The sequence below is a fragment of the Barbus barbus genome, assembly GCF_936440315.1.
Source record: "Barbus barbus genome assembly, chromosome: 39".
NCBI classification, from domain to species: domain Eukaryota; kingdom Metazoa; phylum Chordata; class Actinopteri; order Cypriniformes; family Cyprinidae; genus Barbus; species Barbus barbus.
Window position 1 is genome coordinate 14,739,430 of NC_136717.1, and position 17,246 is coordinate 14,756,675.

The 17,246-nt window shown below is 41.4% G+C and overlaps 1 protein-coding gene across 4 annotated transcripts in view; it reads left to right on the top strand.

Annotated features, from left to right (window-relative positions):
• LOC306858741 (ankyrin repeat and sterile alpha motif domain-containing protein 1B) overlaps positions 1-17,246 on the top strand; it is a 174,332-nt gene that overhangs the window by 62,206 nt on the left and 94,880 nt on the right. For 2 of the 4 annotated variants that reach the window (XM_079399426.1, XM_079399427.1), the window contains exons 7-9: positions 5,217-5,339; positions 6,437-6,618; positions 7,865-7,981. In XM_079399426.1, the coding sequence (XP_079255552.1) occupies positions 5,217-5,339; positions 6,437-6,618; positions 7,865-7,981 (422 nt within the window). Of the gene's footprint in view, positions 1-5,216; positions 5,340-6,436; positions 6,619-7,864; positions 7,982-13,597; positions 14,172-17,246 lie in introns of those variants that run through there. The other 2 variants (XM_079399428.1, XM_079399429.1) reach the window with 2 other exon arrangements.

Genomic DNA, 17,246 nt, shown 5'->3' on the forward strand with positions numbered 1-17,246 from the left:
AGTTTAGAAATTACGTTTATTACATTGTTATACACATATTATTACTACATTGCCATTTTCAGCATTATAACATCTAGTTCAAGTTCAAGTTCAAGTTGAGCTTTATTGTCATTCCGCTACATGTGGGGACATGCAGTGGAACGAAATGTCGTGTCTCGCAGGACCACGGTGCTACATAAATACAGACATACAACAATGAAGTAAGAAAAAACACTATAAACCTATACACTACTAACAGATTTAACTATAAGTATACTATATATAAGTATTTACCCTATACAAACTAAAAGAATAAAGGATAAAAAATATAACTATACGAATGCTTCACATAAATATTATCCTATACAAACTAAAAAATAGAAGACGAAAAATACAAACTGTACATGTGCAAAGAGAGACATTTGAGTCAGCAGCTGGTTGGGGAACAGTGCAGGATGATTTGTAGTGCAAGAGCATGTAAACATAACATACATATATTGCTGAGTTTTTTGTGAGATTGTGCACACGCAGCAGTGTGTGTAAGTGTCCATAGTGCACCTAGTGTAGAGTGTGAGTGTCCATAGTGCACATAGTGTAAAGTGTAAGTGTCCATAGTGCACATAGTGTAAAGTGTGAGTGTCCATAGTGTAAAGTGTCCATAGTGCACATAGAGGAGAGTGTCCATAGTGTAAAGAAAAATAAGAATAAAATAAATAAAAAAATATATAAAAGTTCCATACAGTTTTTCTTTGGTGTGGTAAGGTTTGGGGTGGGGGGTGGTCCATGTTCAGGAGGTAGGGGTTTGCATGAGGTTTCAGAGGGGGGCGGGGTGGTTTGAGTTCAGGGCTCTCACAGCCTGGGGGAAAAAGCTGTTGAGCAGTCTGGCGGAGCGGGCTCTGATGCTCCGGTACCGTCTTCCTGATGGTAGGAGCTGGAAGAGACTGTGGGAGGGATGGGTGGAGTCCTTCACGATGCTGTTGGTTTTGCTGGAGCATCGTGTAAGGAAGATGTCCAGGATGGAGGGGAGAGGGGCACCGATGATCTTTGCAGCTGTGTTCACTGTCCGCTGGAGGGTCTTGCGGTCAGCAGCACTGCAGTTCCCGTACCAGACAGTGATGCAGCTGGTCAGCACACTCTCAATGGTGCCTCTGTAGAATGTGGTGAGGATAGGTGGAGGGAGACTTGCTCTTTTCAGCCGGCGGAGAAAGTGTAGGCGCTGTTGTGCCTTTTTGGAGAGTGACATGGTGTTGGTGGTCCAGGTGAGATCCTCTGTGATGTGCACCCCCAGGAATTTAGTGCTGCTGACTCTCTCCACAGTCGAGCTGTCGATGGTCAGTGGGGGGTGGTCAACGGAGTTTCTCCTGAAGTCCATCACAACCTCCTTTGTCTTCTCCACATTGAGGGACAGGTTGTTTGTGCCACACCATTCAGCCAGCTGTGCCACTTCCTCTCTGTAGTGCGTTTCATCGTTGTTGCTGATGAGACCTACCACTGTTGTGTCATCAGCAAACTTGATGATGTGGTTGGAGCTGAACTTGGCAGTGCAGTCGTGGGTCAGCAGTGTGAAGAGCAGCGGGCTGAGCACACAGCCTTGTGGGGCACCTGTGTTCAGTGTTGTAGTGCTCGAGGTGTTGTTGCCGACACGGACTGACTGAGGTCTTCCAGTTAGAAAGTCCAGGATCCAGTTACAGAGGGAATTGTTAAGGCCCAGCAGGTTTAGCTTATTTATGAGCTGTTGTGGGATTATTGTGTTGAATGCCGAGCTGAAGTCAATGAACAGCATTCTAACATAGGAGTCTTTATTTTCTAGGTGGGTAAGAGCCAGGTGGAGGGTGGAGGAAATTGCATCGTCCGTAGAGCGGTTTGGACGGTATGCAAACTGGAGCGGGTCAAGTGTGTTGGGGAGGCTGGTTTTGATGTTATGCATGACTAGCTTCTCAAAGCACTTCATCATGATTGGAGTCAGTGCTATGGGACGGTAGTCATTGAGACAGGACACAGGTGATTTCTTTGGTACCGGTATGATTGTTGTGGATTTGAAACACGTGGGGACGACTGCCTGACTCAGCGAGGTGTTGAAGATATCTGTTAGGACATCTGTCAGCTGTGCAGCACAGTCTCTCAGAACACGGCCAGGTATGTTGTCAGGACCCGCAGCCTTGCGTGGGTTAATCCTAGATAGGGTCTTCCTTACGTCGGCTGGGGACAGACAGAGCGCCCGGTCGTTGGGAGGTGTGGGCAGTTTTTGTGCAGGTGTGTCATTCTGCATTTCAAACCGTGAATAAAAGTGGTTGAGTGCATCGGGGAGGGATGTGTCCTCATCACAGGCCTGTGGCGGGGGCTTGTAGTCAGTGATGGTCTGAATGGCTTGCCACAGGCTCCGTGTGTCTCTGCTGTCTGTGAAGTGGTTGTTGATTTTTTGGGCATATGACCGTTTTGCTTTTTTGATGCCACAGGACAGATTGGCTCTTGCTGTTTTGAGGGCTGCTTTATCTCCTGATCTGAATGCTTCATCTCTGGTCTTTAGCAGCCCACGAACCTCTGCTGTCATCCATGGCTTCTGGTTTGCACGTGTGGTGATGGTTTTGGTGACTGTCACATCATCAGTGCACTTTTTGATGTAAGCAGTCACAGTTTCAGTGTACTCATTCAGGTCTGTGTGGTTGTTGTAGGTGGCTGCCTCTTTAAACATATTCCAGTCTGTGTCCTGGAAGCAGTCCTGCAGTGCTGAGGTGGCATTGTCTGGCCATACTGTGATCTGCTTTTCAACCGGTTTGGTGAGTTTGAGAAGTGGTCTATATGCTGGGATTAGCATAACAGTGATGTGGTCTGAGTACCCGAGGTGGGGGCGGGGTTCAGCCTTGTAAGAGTCCTTAACTGTTGTGTAAACAAAGTCCAGTGTGTTGTTTCCCCTTGTTGCAAAGTTCACATGTTGGTAGAACTTTGGCAAAACTGTCTTTAAGTTTGCGTGGTTGAAGTCACCGGCTATGATGAAAAAGCCGTCGGGGTTATTTGTTTGTTGTTCACTGATGGCGCTATACAGTTCACGAAGCGCGTCCTTAGCGTTTGCACACGGGGGGATGTAGACCGCAACGATAACAATGGCCGTGAACTCCCGCGGCAGATAGAACGGTCGACACTTCACAACCATAAACTCCACCAGCGATGAACAGTGTTTTGATAATACCGCAGCATTGTTACACCAGTCTTTGTTGATATAAACACATAAGCCACCTCCGCGTGTCTTACCAGACAGTGATGAATCTCTGTCCGCTCGGAAGTTGGAAAGCCCGTGCAGTTGAATGGCGGAGTCCGGGATGTTGTCGTTTAGCCATGTTTCGGTGAAAACAAACACGCAACAGTCCCTTGCCTCATGCTGTGTAGATCGACTGAGTTGAATTAAGTCCAGTTTGTTTTCCAGAGAGCGGACGTTTGAGAGCATGAGTGTTGGAAGAGCTGGTCTTGAGGGGTTAGCTCTTAGCCTAGCTCGTATACCTCCGCGCTTACCGCGTTTCCGTCCTCTCTCACACCGCTTGCGACGCTGCCTTGTGCGGGTAGCGTCAGTAGGCGAGGCCGCGGTCTCGAGGTCCGGCTCCAGCAGTAAACAGAGGCCTCGTAGCTTCTCAGTAGCCGCCGGCGAGAGTTGGTGTACGTAAGCGTTGCTGATATCCAAAAGACTTTGGCGATCATAGATGTATTCTGGGGTGATTTCCTTAAGAGTTAGCGGTAAACTGACACTATTTGGAGACGAACAGACGACATTAAACGACATAAAAGCACCGTCTTTGGGACCCGGAGCAGCCGCAGCGATCGATCGCGCCGCCATCTTCCTTCTCGATGATTCTAAAGTTTGTTTGTCTTCCTTCATGTACTGATTCAACTAAACTTATTCTTTCCAGCAGAGTTCATCGTACAGCACAGAAGACGTTGGGTGTTTGAATCCAATGTTCCATCTCTGTTTTCAAAAACACACCCTCATAAAAGAATATGATGTGGTTATCTGGTTTTGAAATTAAATTCAATTTAGCTCTCTTGTTTTCATCCACTTAATGTCAAGGGTTCTACATTTCTGAGGGTTGTGAAATGCCGTACTGCTCGAAAATGTTTCTTTTTGACACATGCGAAGTCTAAATCACCCGCCATCCTACAGGACAGAGGCAACATTACAGTTCTCTTCCCTGCTTCTGTGTGGGCAATGAACCAGAATCCCCAGCGTGATAGGAATTTCAGACTCAAGCTTGCTGTGGTTTTATAATCTTCAGTCTTTGACGGGACTCAGAAATGGGACTCAGAAACTATTGTTTACAAGTTTACCATGTGGCTTGTGCAGCCTATAGTTGTTTAGAGCTTCAATTACAGATGCCACATTTTGGTTTTCACCAACTTAAAGTGCTTTTCTTTAACCCTGTGTAAAACCTGACATATGAAATGATCAGAATTTTGTATTTTTTTTAATTGAACAACAAAGTTTGCATATGTGTTTTTTGTTGAGTTTCATATTTGATACATCCGCCTTTTATAGCCCGTTAAGTATATAATAGGAGAACATGGAACTTAAACTCAAGGAGTGAAAAAACATCTCAGTTTTAGTCTAAAATATGAGCAAAAAAAATACAGTTTGTTGCAGTTGTTAATATTTATATTGCCAAATATTTATTTTAAGGGCAAGTTCTCGCTCTTAAAAAACAAACAAACATTAACTCCTAATTTGCTCCTTATTAATAGTTAGTAAGGTAGCTGTTAATTTTAGGCATTGGGTAGGATTACGAATGTAGAATATGGTCATGCAGAATATGTGCTTAATAAGTACTAATAAACAGCCAATACGTTAATAATAGGCATGCTAATAAGTGCTAATAAGTTAATAGTGATAATTGGTCCCTATACTAAAGTGTTACCGATTTTTCTAAAAAAGATGTATGGATAATCAAATAAACCTACGTTTCTTCAGTCCAGCAAATGTCTTTCTTGAAATATTATTAACAGAATAAAAGTTATTCTGATGTTTACTTTGTAAAAATCTAAATTTGTGTACCACAATCAGGAGACATTTGAAAAATTATAAACTAGTAATCAGATGACAAGAGGCATGCAATAGGTTTTTCATCAAAGTTTGATCTTAAGTTAGGAAATAAGTGGTTTTAGAAATTTGCTTTTCAAATATGATACATCTCCAGTGTATTTTTATGGTTGTGTTTGTTGGTGTTCTGTAAATTAATTTATCTGTATCTCTCTAGATTATATGATGTCGGATTGTGACAAAGGGAATTTCCACAAAGATTTTGCCCGTCAACGTCCAATACCGACACCACGCACATCAATACCCTCACCTGTGCCCTCCCCGTCTCTACGGCATAAAAGTATGTGTGAATATATTTGTATGAAATCTAAATTCTTAATGCATTCAAATAAAATCATCACAGAATAATTGCATTTAACATATATAAATATGATATTTTAATGCCTAAATGTAATTTAGAACAACAGTAAACATGCTCATTCTCTCAAAAAGAATGAGTTCTGCCATGTTTCATATATTTTACTGTGCAGTACGACACCCAGTGGTCAGGTTATAGTATTACAGCTGCTTTGTCTTCCTCTGGCAAAGGTTTTACGGTTTAATCCAATGTTTGAACACATAAATCACATAATCCATTCATCATCCTGTTCTTAATTTAAAAATAAATCTATTTTTTTTTTTCATAACACAAAACAAATAGTGACAAAAGACTATATGTTTTGATTAGTGAATGTTCATTATAAAGAAATTGCAGTCAGCAGCGCTCCTAGTGGCCAGATGTTGCAGTGCAGTCCACTTTCATTTGGTCCCTTTGTGGTCTGTGTACTGCTGGATGTGCGTCTTTCATTCCAGCTGGGGCAGCATTTTGGTAATGATCACAGGTGAATCTGAGAGTCAGTACACATCAGCACACTGTGCCCATGCCAGAAAACAAGCATTTGTCCCATTGTTCATTAAATATTGAAAAACAGACAAGAGTAGAGTCTCTTGTAGAGAATTTTGACGTGCTTTTGGTGTAATGATATGTCCATAGTTACATAAAACCTCAATTTTATTGAATAATATTGTGCTTGTTTGATTTGACAAAAACTGTACAGTTGTATTGCATAATTTTATGGGGATATAATATATAAAATAAATTAAGTGAAAATGTTTTTATAAAAAATTTAAATAGTAAATGTAAAAATATATCATTTGAATTTAGTAATTTAGAGGGAAAATGAATAAAATAAGTATTAGGGATGAAGATCGCCACATTACACAGATTCAAGTCTTTCACACTGCGGCAGGCTGAGATGTACTATACTGCTATCCATTAATAAGAAGGAGAATTTTTCTTTCATTTTTTCAGCTCTTCGATGTTTTACCATAAACTCATTATTCTATCATTTAAATTCATGGTTTGCTCTCTCTCCCTTTTTCTCCTTCCCTTTGTAGATGACGCAGTAACGGGGGAGTTGTCCAAGTTGCTGAATGAAATAAAGATCTGCCGTGATAAGGATTGCTCCTTTGAGGAGCTGTGTCAGACCATCTCTTCTCACTCTCAGTCCATGGAGAGCTTCAGCAGTGGGCGGCTGTCTGACGAAGAACGGAACGGCACTCTCACTCGAATAAACAAGGTGTGCATTGAGAAGCAAATGCATTACCGTAAATGGCTTTTTTGCTGATTTTGGACAGTTTTTATGCAGTTAAAGCAATGTTTCATCAGATTATGCCCCTTTAAAATAGCAAAAATGTTTCTGTTCTCCAAGAAAATGAAATTGACATCAGACGATCGGTATCAAGAGGTCCTAATGAGCTTTGAGTAATGAGTATTTCACTGTTGATGCAGTATCTCACTGTGACCAGCAGAGGGCAGAACTAAACACTGTGTGCATTGCAGGGGTATCCCTTCAATTTATATAATCTCAAAAATACATATTTATAGCACTAAAACAGCCCCTGATTTAATCACTGACGTAATTCATATTTTTGGTCACATTGCTGGCTTGTGAATTCAACATTATGTAATGGATAGAATTGCTGAAGGTGTCATGGTTTGCTGTCACAGTGACCACTGGATCACAGTTTACTCTGCTGCGTTTGTTTGATCAATACAATTAAATGTGGATTCGGGTCAATCAATCAAATTCTGCAGAGCCCAGATAACCAAGCAAAGACACGCACGCACACAAACACTCTTCTGAGCCGTTCCGTTCGATTCCAGTCACATGTCAAAAACCCCTAAGACTTGACCGAATGGGGTTGGAGTTGTTTGCAAGGTCTGTAAAAGGATTTTGGGAACAATTACTGGCTATACATTTTACCTGCCAGTCACAAAAGTGTTTTTTTATTATCTAATTAATAATGACATATTTTTTGCAGATGTCTGAGTAATTATTTAGATATTTGCAGCAAACGATCATTGTTTCACATACTAGTATCATAAATTAAATACACATTGTATTTGTGCTACTTGTATATGGTCATATATTTCAGTTTACACTGTCTCAACACTACAACGTGTTTCTACATGGAGTTCTGCAGCTACAAAACTCTAATTTTCAGCAAAAGAATCAGACGGAATGGGAGAGTCAGACTATTATCAGCACATATTTAAGCCATGAATCACATTGCGATTCCTCTAAAAAGTCACAAAAACACTGTCCAAAAGTCACAGACAAGCAAAGCAAGTGTTCATGTTGGACTGTAGAGTGAAACAGATGCTTTTCAAAAGTCCAATTAAATTAAGTTCACTTTTGTACAGTACCGTTCCTATTTACTTAAGGAACATCCAGTTATGTTCTCGATCTGCATCTGTACTTCAGTCTGTGTGTACTACTCTTAACTGTATGCAACTGTATATCTCTCTCCACCCGGCTGTAGCGGCCCACTCCCCCATTGCCCCCAGCGATGGAAGAGGAGGAAAAGAGTTGCGGACCATCAGGCCTGTGGGAGGCACTCACTCCCTGCAACGGCTGCAGAAACCTGGGCTTTTCTCAGGTACACACACACACACACACTCACACTTCCCATCCTTATAATGCAGCTATGGACCCCTTAGTGGATAAAGAATTTGTAAATATTGTAGCTATTAAAATGTAATAATAATAATACAGAAACCAGTCAATTAATTTATAAAATGTATTTATTTATTTCATATGAAAATAATGTGATATTTTATTCATTGTTAGTTCTAATTGTTTATTTAGCGATATTGTTTGTTTAATTCGGGTTATTTGTACACTTTGTGATTCATTCCTAATTTATTTTTATTTTTAGTAGATTTTTCTGCATTTTCTGCAATTTCTGTATTTTGTATGCATAAAGTACACAAAATAACCAAGTATTAAAAATTATACAAATTTTTATAATACTTGGTATTTATCTATATAAATAGATTTTTATATTTTTTATACATATAAATGACATGATTATGTAATACTGTATATATCAATTATATAATACATATTTATACACATACATATGTGTGTGTGTGTATATGTATATCTATATATATATATATATATATATATATATGTTGTGGTGGGAAGAGCAAACGACAGACACAGTGGGTGTGGCGTCAGGCCTCGGAGAGGCTTTTATTAAACAAAATAATAAAATAAAGTGTCCAAAGGGGGTTAAAGTGTCCAAAAATAAACGGGGGTCTGGTGTCCTTGTCATGCTGCGGGGTTTGTGAAGGAGGGCAGTGTTCTGAAAGGAAGGGTGCAGGTAAGGGGCGGAGTCCGGTGGTCGCACGCGCTCCCCTATCGGGACCGGGGCACGAGGGGCGGCGGCTTCTTTTAGCGGCTTCGGCCTTCTTTGGCCCGCGGCGCTTCCGGGGGTTATACAGCCCGTCATCCTGGCCCGTCAGCCGTCTTGTGGGTGTGGAACGCGATCCTTCCTCGACGCTCTCTTCCGGTCTCTCGAGGAGAGGCGTGCTCGGCATTTAAACAGCGGCGGTGATGAGGCTCTATTCTGATCAGGTGCGCCTCATCACACGCCGCCAGCCATATATATATATAGTGCCTTCACAGTTGTTTGTTAATGGGGTATGAATGGTACTTTTGCAAGGCACTGCATAAATATATAGAATGCAAACTTTATTTCTGTTTTCTATTCATTTTAAAATATTTTACGACAAATTAATTAATTGGTTAATGCCATACTCTTCCTATTATTTCACTCATCAAAGCTTTTTAACTTGTTTATTTTAATATTTATGCTCGTTCTCACGGCCAAATGCAAGATAAAACAGGTACGTTCATTGTATGAAGTATCATGTTGCTATGGAAACTTTAGCCAACTAACCGTGAAGGTCTTCAAAGACTTCCTGGGCATCTAAAAAAAATTTACTTTTAATCTTTAATTCTGGGTATGGATGGATAAGGAAATATTGATGGTTGGATTGAGGGTTTGGCTTTCATAATGCCAGGATGAGCAAGAGGGATTCCCGTCGCTCAGACAGGAAGTCTAATTATCCCACAGGAAGCGTAATCGTGTCACACGCTGATCCGCCCACCTGCGCCATGTGAGGAGACCTCCCGCTACCATGGAAACAGGCATAGGCTGAGGTAGGGGAGACTTCAGCTCCAGGAAGAGCTGGGGTTCCTTGGACTGCGAGTCATATTTCTGCACCCACAAACCAGTCCTGAACTCCGTCACTGGTTCTCCTCCGCAGGGAGAGAGATGCACGCGGATTCCGAGGGGTTCTCGTAGTTGCTAGGAGACACAGAATTCATAAAGTGCAAGGCGTGGGATATCCACCCACTTCCCAATTGACAGATCTGAGTCTCCATCAAAACAGGTGCGTCACAGCACTGCGCAATAACATCCAGAGAAAACATCCAGAGATAGAGAGAGAGAAACTGGCTATCGGCCTCTGCTTTCTCATTCAAGCTGTTCTCCAGCATTCCTCTGCCTCCCTTTTTTTATTTTTCTATCCATTCTTGCTTTCACCATTCGTCTTTTGCTGTTATGTCATGTATTTGCGTATGCAAAATCGGGCCTGTGTTTGTTTTTCATCGGTTTGTACTGTTTTTTTTTCTTTTTTTTTTTTCTGCCTCTTATTCCCAATGCTGCAGTCAGCAAACATGCTTTTAATGTTTATGCCGAAAACGTCTTGTGATTCCAGATCAGAGTAAGCACTCCCATCAGTAGCATCTGCTTTGCAGTGGTTTTCTCTGCAGATGAAATTACTGTTTACAAACAAACACTCTGCGGTGACACTTCTGGATTGTTTTGGCAACCCGGAAAAGAGCTGTTTTAGGTTGGGACTACAATATATACAGGTATATGTGCTATGGATGTGTTGACTCTTTAGGCATAGATATGACAATAAATATCATGCAATACTAATATAAATATTGCATTCTTTCTTCATGTAGTTAGTATCTTTTACAGACAATAGTTAAGTCTGATTAAATCTGAAAGTTAAACTTAAGACACATCACAATAGGTATTTTTGCTTAATATATCACATATGTATATTGTAATAATAATCACAATATGACTGTATTATTGAGCAGATATATGCAGGCTTGGTGAGCAAAAGAACCTTCTTTTAAAAACATTAACATTTTTATCAGCCACAAACTTTTGAACAGTAATGTATATAAAATGCTACAAAAACAGATCAGTAAAACCATAGCACTAATGACTGCCATCACTATTCCAACGGATCTGGAATTCCGGTTGCTTGTTATCCTAATAATTTTATCTACTGTTATCCTCAGTTTGCATAAAACATCTCTATTACACCTAAATTACTGCATTTCATTGCTTTTACAGGAGTAATTTCATTGGTCTTGTCCAGCTCAATGACTTTGTGCTTTTACAAAAGCCACTAAGTATAGCTAATTAAGAGCTCCGGGAAGTGAAGTTTTTCATGCGTATTGTCCGTTTTAATCGAACAGAATGGCTTTATATGTGTGTGTGAGTTTGTATTAGAGTAAACGTATGTCCCTGGCTCTCACTGACTGCCCAGTGTGATTTAGGAGCCGAGCCGGTCCGCTGCTCGCTGTGTTTAATAGATCACTCAGTGCCGGGATAAGAATCCTAAACGACTGCTTGTATTTTATGAGCTGTTTAGAGCCAAATGGAGGAGATGGAGTGAGGACGGGTTATACTGCATATAAATATACAGCCTTCACAAAGCTGGATTCAATATGAACGTCTTTGGGAAGTCGTGGCCTAATGGTTAGATAGTCTGACTTGTAATCCAAAGGTTGTGGGTTTGAGTCTCAGGCCGGCAGGGATTGTAGGGGGGGGGAGTGAATGTCCAGCGCTCTCTCCACCCTCAATACCACGACTGAGGTGCCCTTGAGCAAGGCACCGAACCCCCAACTGCTCCCCGGGCGCCGCAGCATAAATGGCTGCCCACTGCTCCGGGTGTGTGTTCACTGCTTTGTGTGTGCACTTTGGATGGGTTAAATGCAGAGCATGAATTCTGAGTATGGGTCACCATACTTGGCCATATGTTACGTCACTTTCACTTTTTATTAATGGATGAGTTATACAAATATAAAGTTGTAAGAGTGATTTGAGCAATAAAAGTTATTTACCACCAAGTGAATGCTTTTGTTTGTGCAGTTGTGCTCTTGAAACCAATTTAGTGTGTGGCATTAAAATTGTATAAACGACCACCATGATTGCTTCCACTGTTGTTGTGCTTTGATGTCGTCTCTGAATCGCCATCGTTGTTGAGAGCTTGGATTATTCACACGGGCACTGTGATAATATAAAGGAAAGCCATGACTAGTTATTCCAAAGCAGCGGGCTCCTTCGAGTGATTGCATTAAATGTTTCCTCTGTCATATTTGTTTTAATCTTCATCCTCCTCCTCTTCCTCTCCCACAGTGTGGCATAATCTCTTTTGTATATCCGTGACTCATGTTTAAAATCTCAGAACCCCAGCGGTGGCTTCATCTACCGAGAAGGTTTCCGCGCTTCCTCCTAGGTGATGAGAGATAATTAGGGCAGCTAATGAATTATAACTTCTTGCAGGCTGTGCGTGATAAAATGATGACAGCTTGTCCTGCATAAGAAAGTTCTCATGAGGACTCAAAGCTCAGAATGCCTCCAGTCTCCCTACTGGCCCTTTGTGAGTGTGTTTGGTTAACTAGCTGAGTTTTTCCTACTTGTCTGGCTTTTTTAGATTATCTGTCACTCTGTCCTCACTCTCATGTAAGAAAACAGAATGAAACTACTGATGACTCACCCTGCACTAAACAGATTTTGGTCCAATCAGAGGCTCTCTAGTTGTAGTGATTAGCAAGTGGGAAAACATTGTGTATTTTTATTTTTATATTTTGTTGATCATGTTAGCAAAATTAATATATCAGACACTAAATATAGGTAAAAAGCGTTAGCTTTTTTTTTTTTTTTTTTTTTTGCTTTAGCCCTTACAGACTCCATGAAATCAAAATTTTGGCTTTTAGCTTTTATGTTTTCTGTGTGTTTGTGGACTTTGGTTCTCACCATCAACCTGCCAGGGACTGCAGATGTGAATTAAATCTAAATCTAAATCTGGCACCTTTTGCACCCAATGTGCATTGTCCCTTTTAAAATAAAAATAAAGTAATATAGTCTATGCCTGATTTGAAGAAATCAGTATGGCTATTTTATTTTATGTCTGTTAGCTTTTAATCCATCTATAGTTTGCTTTTTAAAATTAATGTACCTAAGTCTCATTGCCTGTTTTTAACCCCTTCAATTATGTCTTGCCAGATTTCCTGTTTCAGTAGGAAATGTGATAAAACAGTGATACTCAAGTGGACTCAAAACATTGTCTTTTGAAAAACAAAAACATAAGGAACAAAATAATGACTGGTCTTGCTGTTTTGATGGGTCTTGTGACAAATAGACTGGCTAATGTACAATGCTGTAACACAATAGTCACAAGTATACTGTGGAATTGTTCTTTTTTTTCAGATTTATTTCTTAATGTGGCAGGTTAATTTTGGATCCTAGTTGTTAGCATTCACTGACTAAACAAGACTTCAAAACCGGTAGTCCTCTTAAGTATTTGGGCTTTGACCTGCGGATGCACCCTTCTGTGTTTTCTCATCCCTGTGGATTGAGCTGGTGTGCTGTGGGAAAGCATATCATAGTTCATAGTTACATCGGGGGCAGGTGCTAAATGTGTAAAGGTGTTTATTAGGAGAAGAGAATAACAGAAGTCAACCATTTTAATGAAAGTCATAATGGATTTCCATGTCCGTCTGCTAATTTTCTCTTTTCTTCCTGCATTCTCTTTCACTAACTCTGTTTTCTCCCTCTTTCTATCATCTCGCGCACTGTTATATATCAGGCAGAGTGAGATTGATTATTTTGGCTGGAAGTTTTTAGTGAGAAAATGGCTGTCTCGAACAGGCTACTTTATCTTGCTGATGTTATTTATTTGTAGTTCCTTCATTTTCCCGCTTATTGTTTGTTCGGTTTATAATGAAGCCTCGCTGTGAAGCATATTGCAACAAAATTGTGTAAGCCGGAGGCTCGTCTGTATCAGTGAACTTTTGTGACTTCCTTCCCCCCACCGGTATCATCTCTGCATGCAAAGCCCTCCTCTGAAGCACATGACCAAACTTATCTTCTCTCTCTCGCTTTATATCAATCCCTCTATCTGTTCTGAGAAGGTCTCCGAGGGCCTTTTATGCTGTGGGGTCCTCCTCCAAAATATGCAGAGCTCAGATTAGAACAGCACAGGAAATGACAGTGGCCATTCAGATCAGATACTGTATCAACTGAGAAACAGCAGTGACAGAACTCTGAATAAATGTGAAGAAAACCAAAGGGAATAAAGCAAAAATAGCTAATTAAAGAAGAAAACAAGAAAGGGAGGAAGACAGGAGTTACGCCGACTGTAAAGCCTGTCAGGCCCCAGTCACGTGCGCCTGAAGATTACAGACGGGACTGAGGGCCGTCCAGGCAGATTTCCTATTTGGATCAGAGTGCAACTGCAGCCCTGCATCAGCACGCTAATTACTGACCTGAACCGCTTCTGTTTGTTTTGTAGTCTTCCTTTTCAGAGAAAAAAAAAATTAAGTTCCTGTCTCTGCTGTCAGAGAGAGAGAACAAGAGTTGTAGTGTCCTCGGACAGTCAGGCGCTGCGGGGTTATTTTGTTTGTACGCCGAAGGGTTGAAATTTTTACAGTTACTGTGAAGAAAACCCGGATCTGCAAGAGATAAACAGGTACTGGTCTATTTTATTCTAAGTGTGAAGTCTATGCTTTGTGTGTGTATGAGCTTAATTATAACATTGTCAACATTGTCTGTAGAAGAGGCCTAAAACTTTGACAAATAGTATTATTGTTTTTTAAATGAGTATAAACATAATTATCAAAATTAATTATCATTTTAATATATATTTTATTTTATTAAGATTATCATATTGTTTATTGTTATTACAAGCATTCTCGTTATTTATTAATTATTTATTTAATTTTTCCAATTCTAAAAATGCTAAAAGTTGACTTCCGGGTTATTTGATAGTCATATTATTTCACCAGCTGTAACTTGAGAATCGTCAGCCATAACTTTACTGTAGTTTTTTCTCATTCTATGTGGCCAGTGGGTAGTTTCCTGTGTAAGCGTGTGCATGCTAGCGTACAATGCAGGAAACCACTGATTCAAAGGCTGACCATTTCCCCTCCTTCCTGCTCTCTAAGTATTTTCCTCGGTGTGTGCCCGACTCCTCTCTCCTGCCCCACCACACTATTAAAACTGACACATAAAGTCCAAAAGTAAGTTCTTGTGAATGCGGCTTTGATCTCTCTCTGTCTTTCTCTCTTTCTCACCTCTCTAATATTCTGTCTGTTGATTTCTCTGTGTGGCTCTCTGGAGGGATTCTGTTCTTCCTGACGAGCTTCGTTCAGTGTGCCTTCACAAATTAAGAGAGAGGGGAAAACCATCATTAGAGGGGTTGTTAGAAGAGCAGAAATGCGCAGATAGTTTACATTGAAAGGGGCAATGGAAGATGAGATAAAGATCTGAAGGCACATTCCTAACCCTAAGTTTTAAACTTCAGCATGTAACTTCTCACTTGTGGGTGGATTTTTTGACTTTGGCCTGTAATCAACCACCTAGCAACCACCCAGAATACCCTAACATCGTGGAAGTGACCTTTCCAAACGCCACTCAAAATTTCTTCAGAAAACATAAAAAAAAAACTTGTTGTAAACCAGTAGCCACAGAGAACACCCTGGCAACCACCCATAAAAATAACCATTTCATTATAAAGATTACTTCTGCATAGGCAAACACCACTCACAATCATCTAGCAATGCCTTAGTACCCACTTAGCAATAATATCCTTGTGAACACAATGAAGACACTTAACACAAAGACCACAACAAACACCCTAGCAATGCCCTAGCAACTACCCACAACAATCTAGCATCATGGAGACAACCTTTGCATGGGCAAGCACCACTTACAACACCACTTATTCCGACCTACAGGCAGAAACTTAAATCAGCAAAACCTATATTAAGATCTGTTAAAAGATGGACTAATGAAACAGAGCAGGATCTACAAGCCTGTTTCTCTCTCACTGATTGGTCTGTTTTTGAAGCCGCTGCCATCGATCTGGATGAGCTCACAGAGACTGTAACATCTTATATCAGTTTCTGTGAGGATATGTGCATTCCTAAAAGGACTCATCTAATCTACAACAATGACAAACCATGGTTCACTGCAAAACTCAGACAGCTCCGTCAGGCCAAAGAAGATGCTTACAGAAAGGGGGATAAAGTCTTGTACAAACAGGCCAAATACACATTGGAAAATGAGATCAGAGTGGCAAAGAGGAATTATTCTGACAAGCTCAGGAAAAAATTATCTTCCAGTGATCCTGCTTCAGTGTGGAAAGGTATGAAAGATACCACCAGTTACAAGACACCATCCCCCAGCACTCTGGAGAATCAACAACTGGAAGACGACTTTAACGAGTTTTATTGTCGTTTTGAAAAATCACCCCACATCCGCCCTGAACACCTCTCCACACAACCATTAACACCTCCAGCAACCCTCCTCTCCCCCACACCTACAATTCAAATCAGCGAAGATGATGTCTGCCAGGTCTTCAGAAAGAACAAAAGAAGGAAAGCACCAGGCCCAGACGGTGTGTCACCAGCCTGCCTAAAAATCTGTGCTGACCAACTGGCCCCCATCTTCACACAGATCTTCAACAGAGCACTGGAGCTGTGTGACGTCCCCTCAAGCGCAACGCTCCACCATCATCCCCGTCCCAAAGAAACCCAAAATTACTGGACTTAATAACTACAGACCTGTGGCTCTAACGTCTGTAGCCATGAAATTATTTGAAAGACTGGTTTTGGCTTATCTGAAGGACATCACTTGACACCCTGCAGTTTGCCTACAGAGCAAACAGGTCTGTGGATGATGCAGTCAACATGGGACTGCACTTCATCCTGAAGCATCTGGACAGACCAGGGACTTATGTGAGGATCCTGTTTGTGGATTTCAGCTCCGCTTTTAACACCATCATCACGGACACCCTTCAGAATAAAGTAACCCAGCTCTCCATCCCCACCTCTGTCTGTCAGTGGATCAACAGCTTCCTGACAGACAGACAGCAGTTAGTAAAGCTTGGTAAATTCACATCCAGCACTCGTACCATCAGCACTGGAGCTCCTCAGGGCTGCGTACTCTCCCCACTGCTCTTCTCCCTCTACACCAACAACTGCACATCTAAAGACCCCTCTGTCAAGCTCCTGAAGTTTGCAGACGACACCACACTGATCGGCCTCATCAAGGACGGTGACGAGTCTGTTTACAGACAGGAGGTTAAGGAGCTGGCTGTCTGGTGCAGTCTTAACAACCTGGAGCTTAGCACGCTCAAAACTGTTGAGATGATCATTGACTTCAGGAGAAACCCCCCTGATCTCCCCCCACTCACCATCATGAACAGCACTGTGACTGCAGTGGAGTTATTCAGATTCTTGGGCACCACCATCTCTCAGGACCTGAAGTGGGATATTCACATAGACTCCATTGTCAGAAAGGCCCAGCAGAGGTTGTACTTTCTTCGCCAGCTGAGGAAGTTCAACCTGCCACAAGAGCTGCTGAAACAGTTCTACTCCTCCATCATTGAATCCATCCTCTGCACTTCAATAACTGTCTGGTTCAGCTCAGCTACCATATCTGACCTCAGAAGACTACGGAGGGTAGTCCGTACTGCTGAGCGAATCATTGGTACAACCCTCCCCACTCTCCAAGAGCTGTACTTATCCAGAGTGAGCAAAAG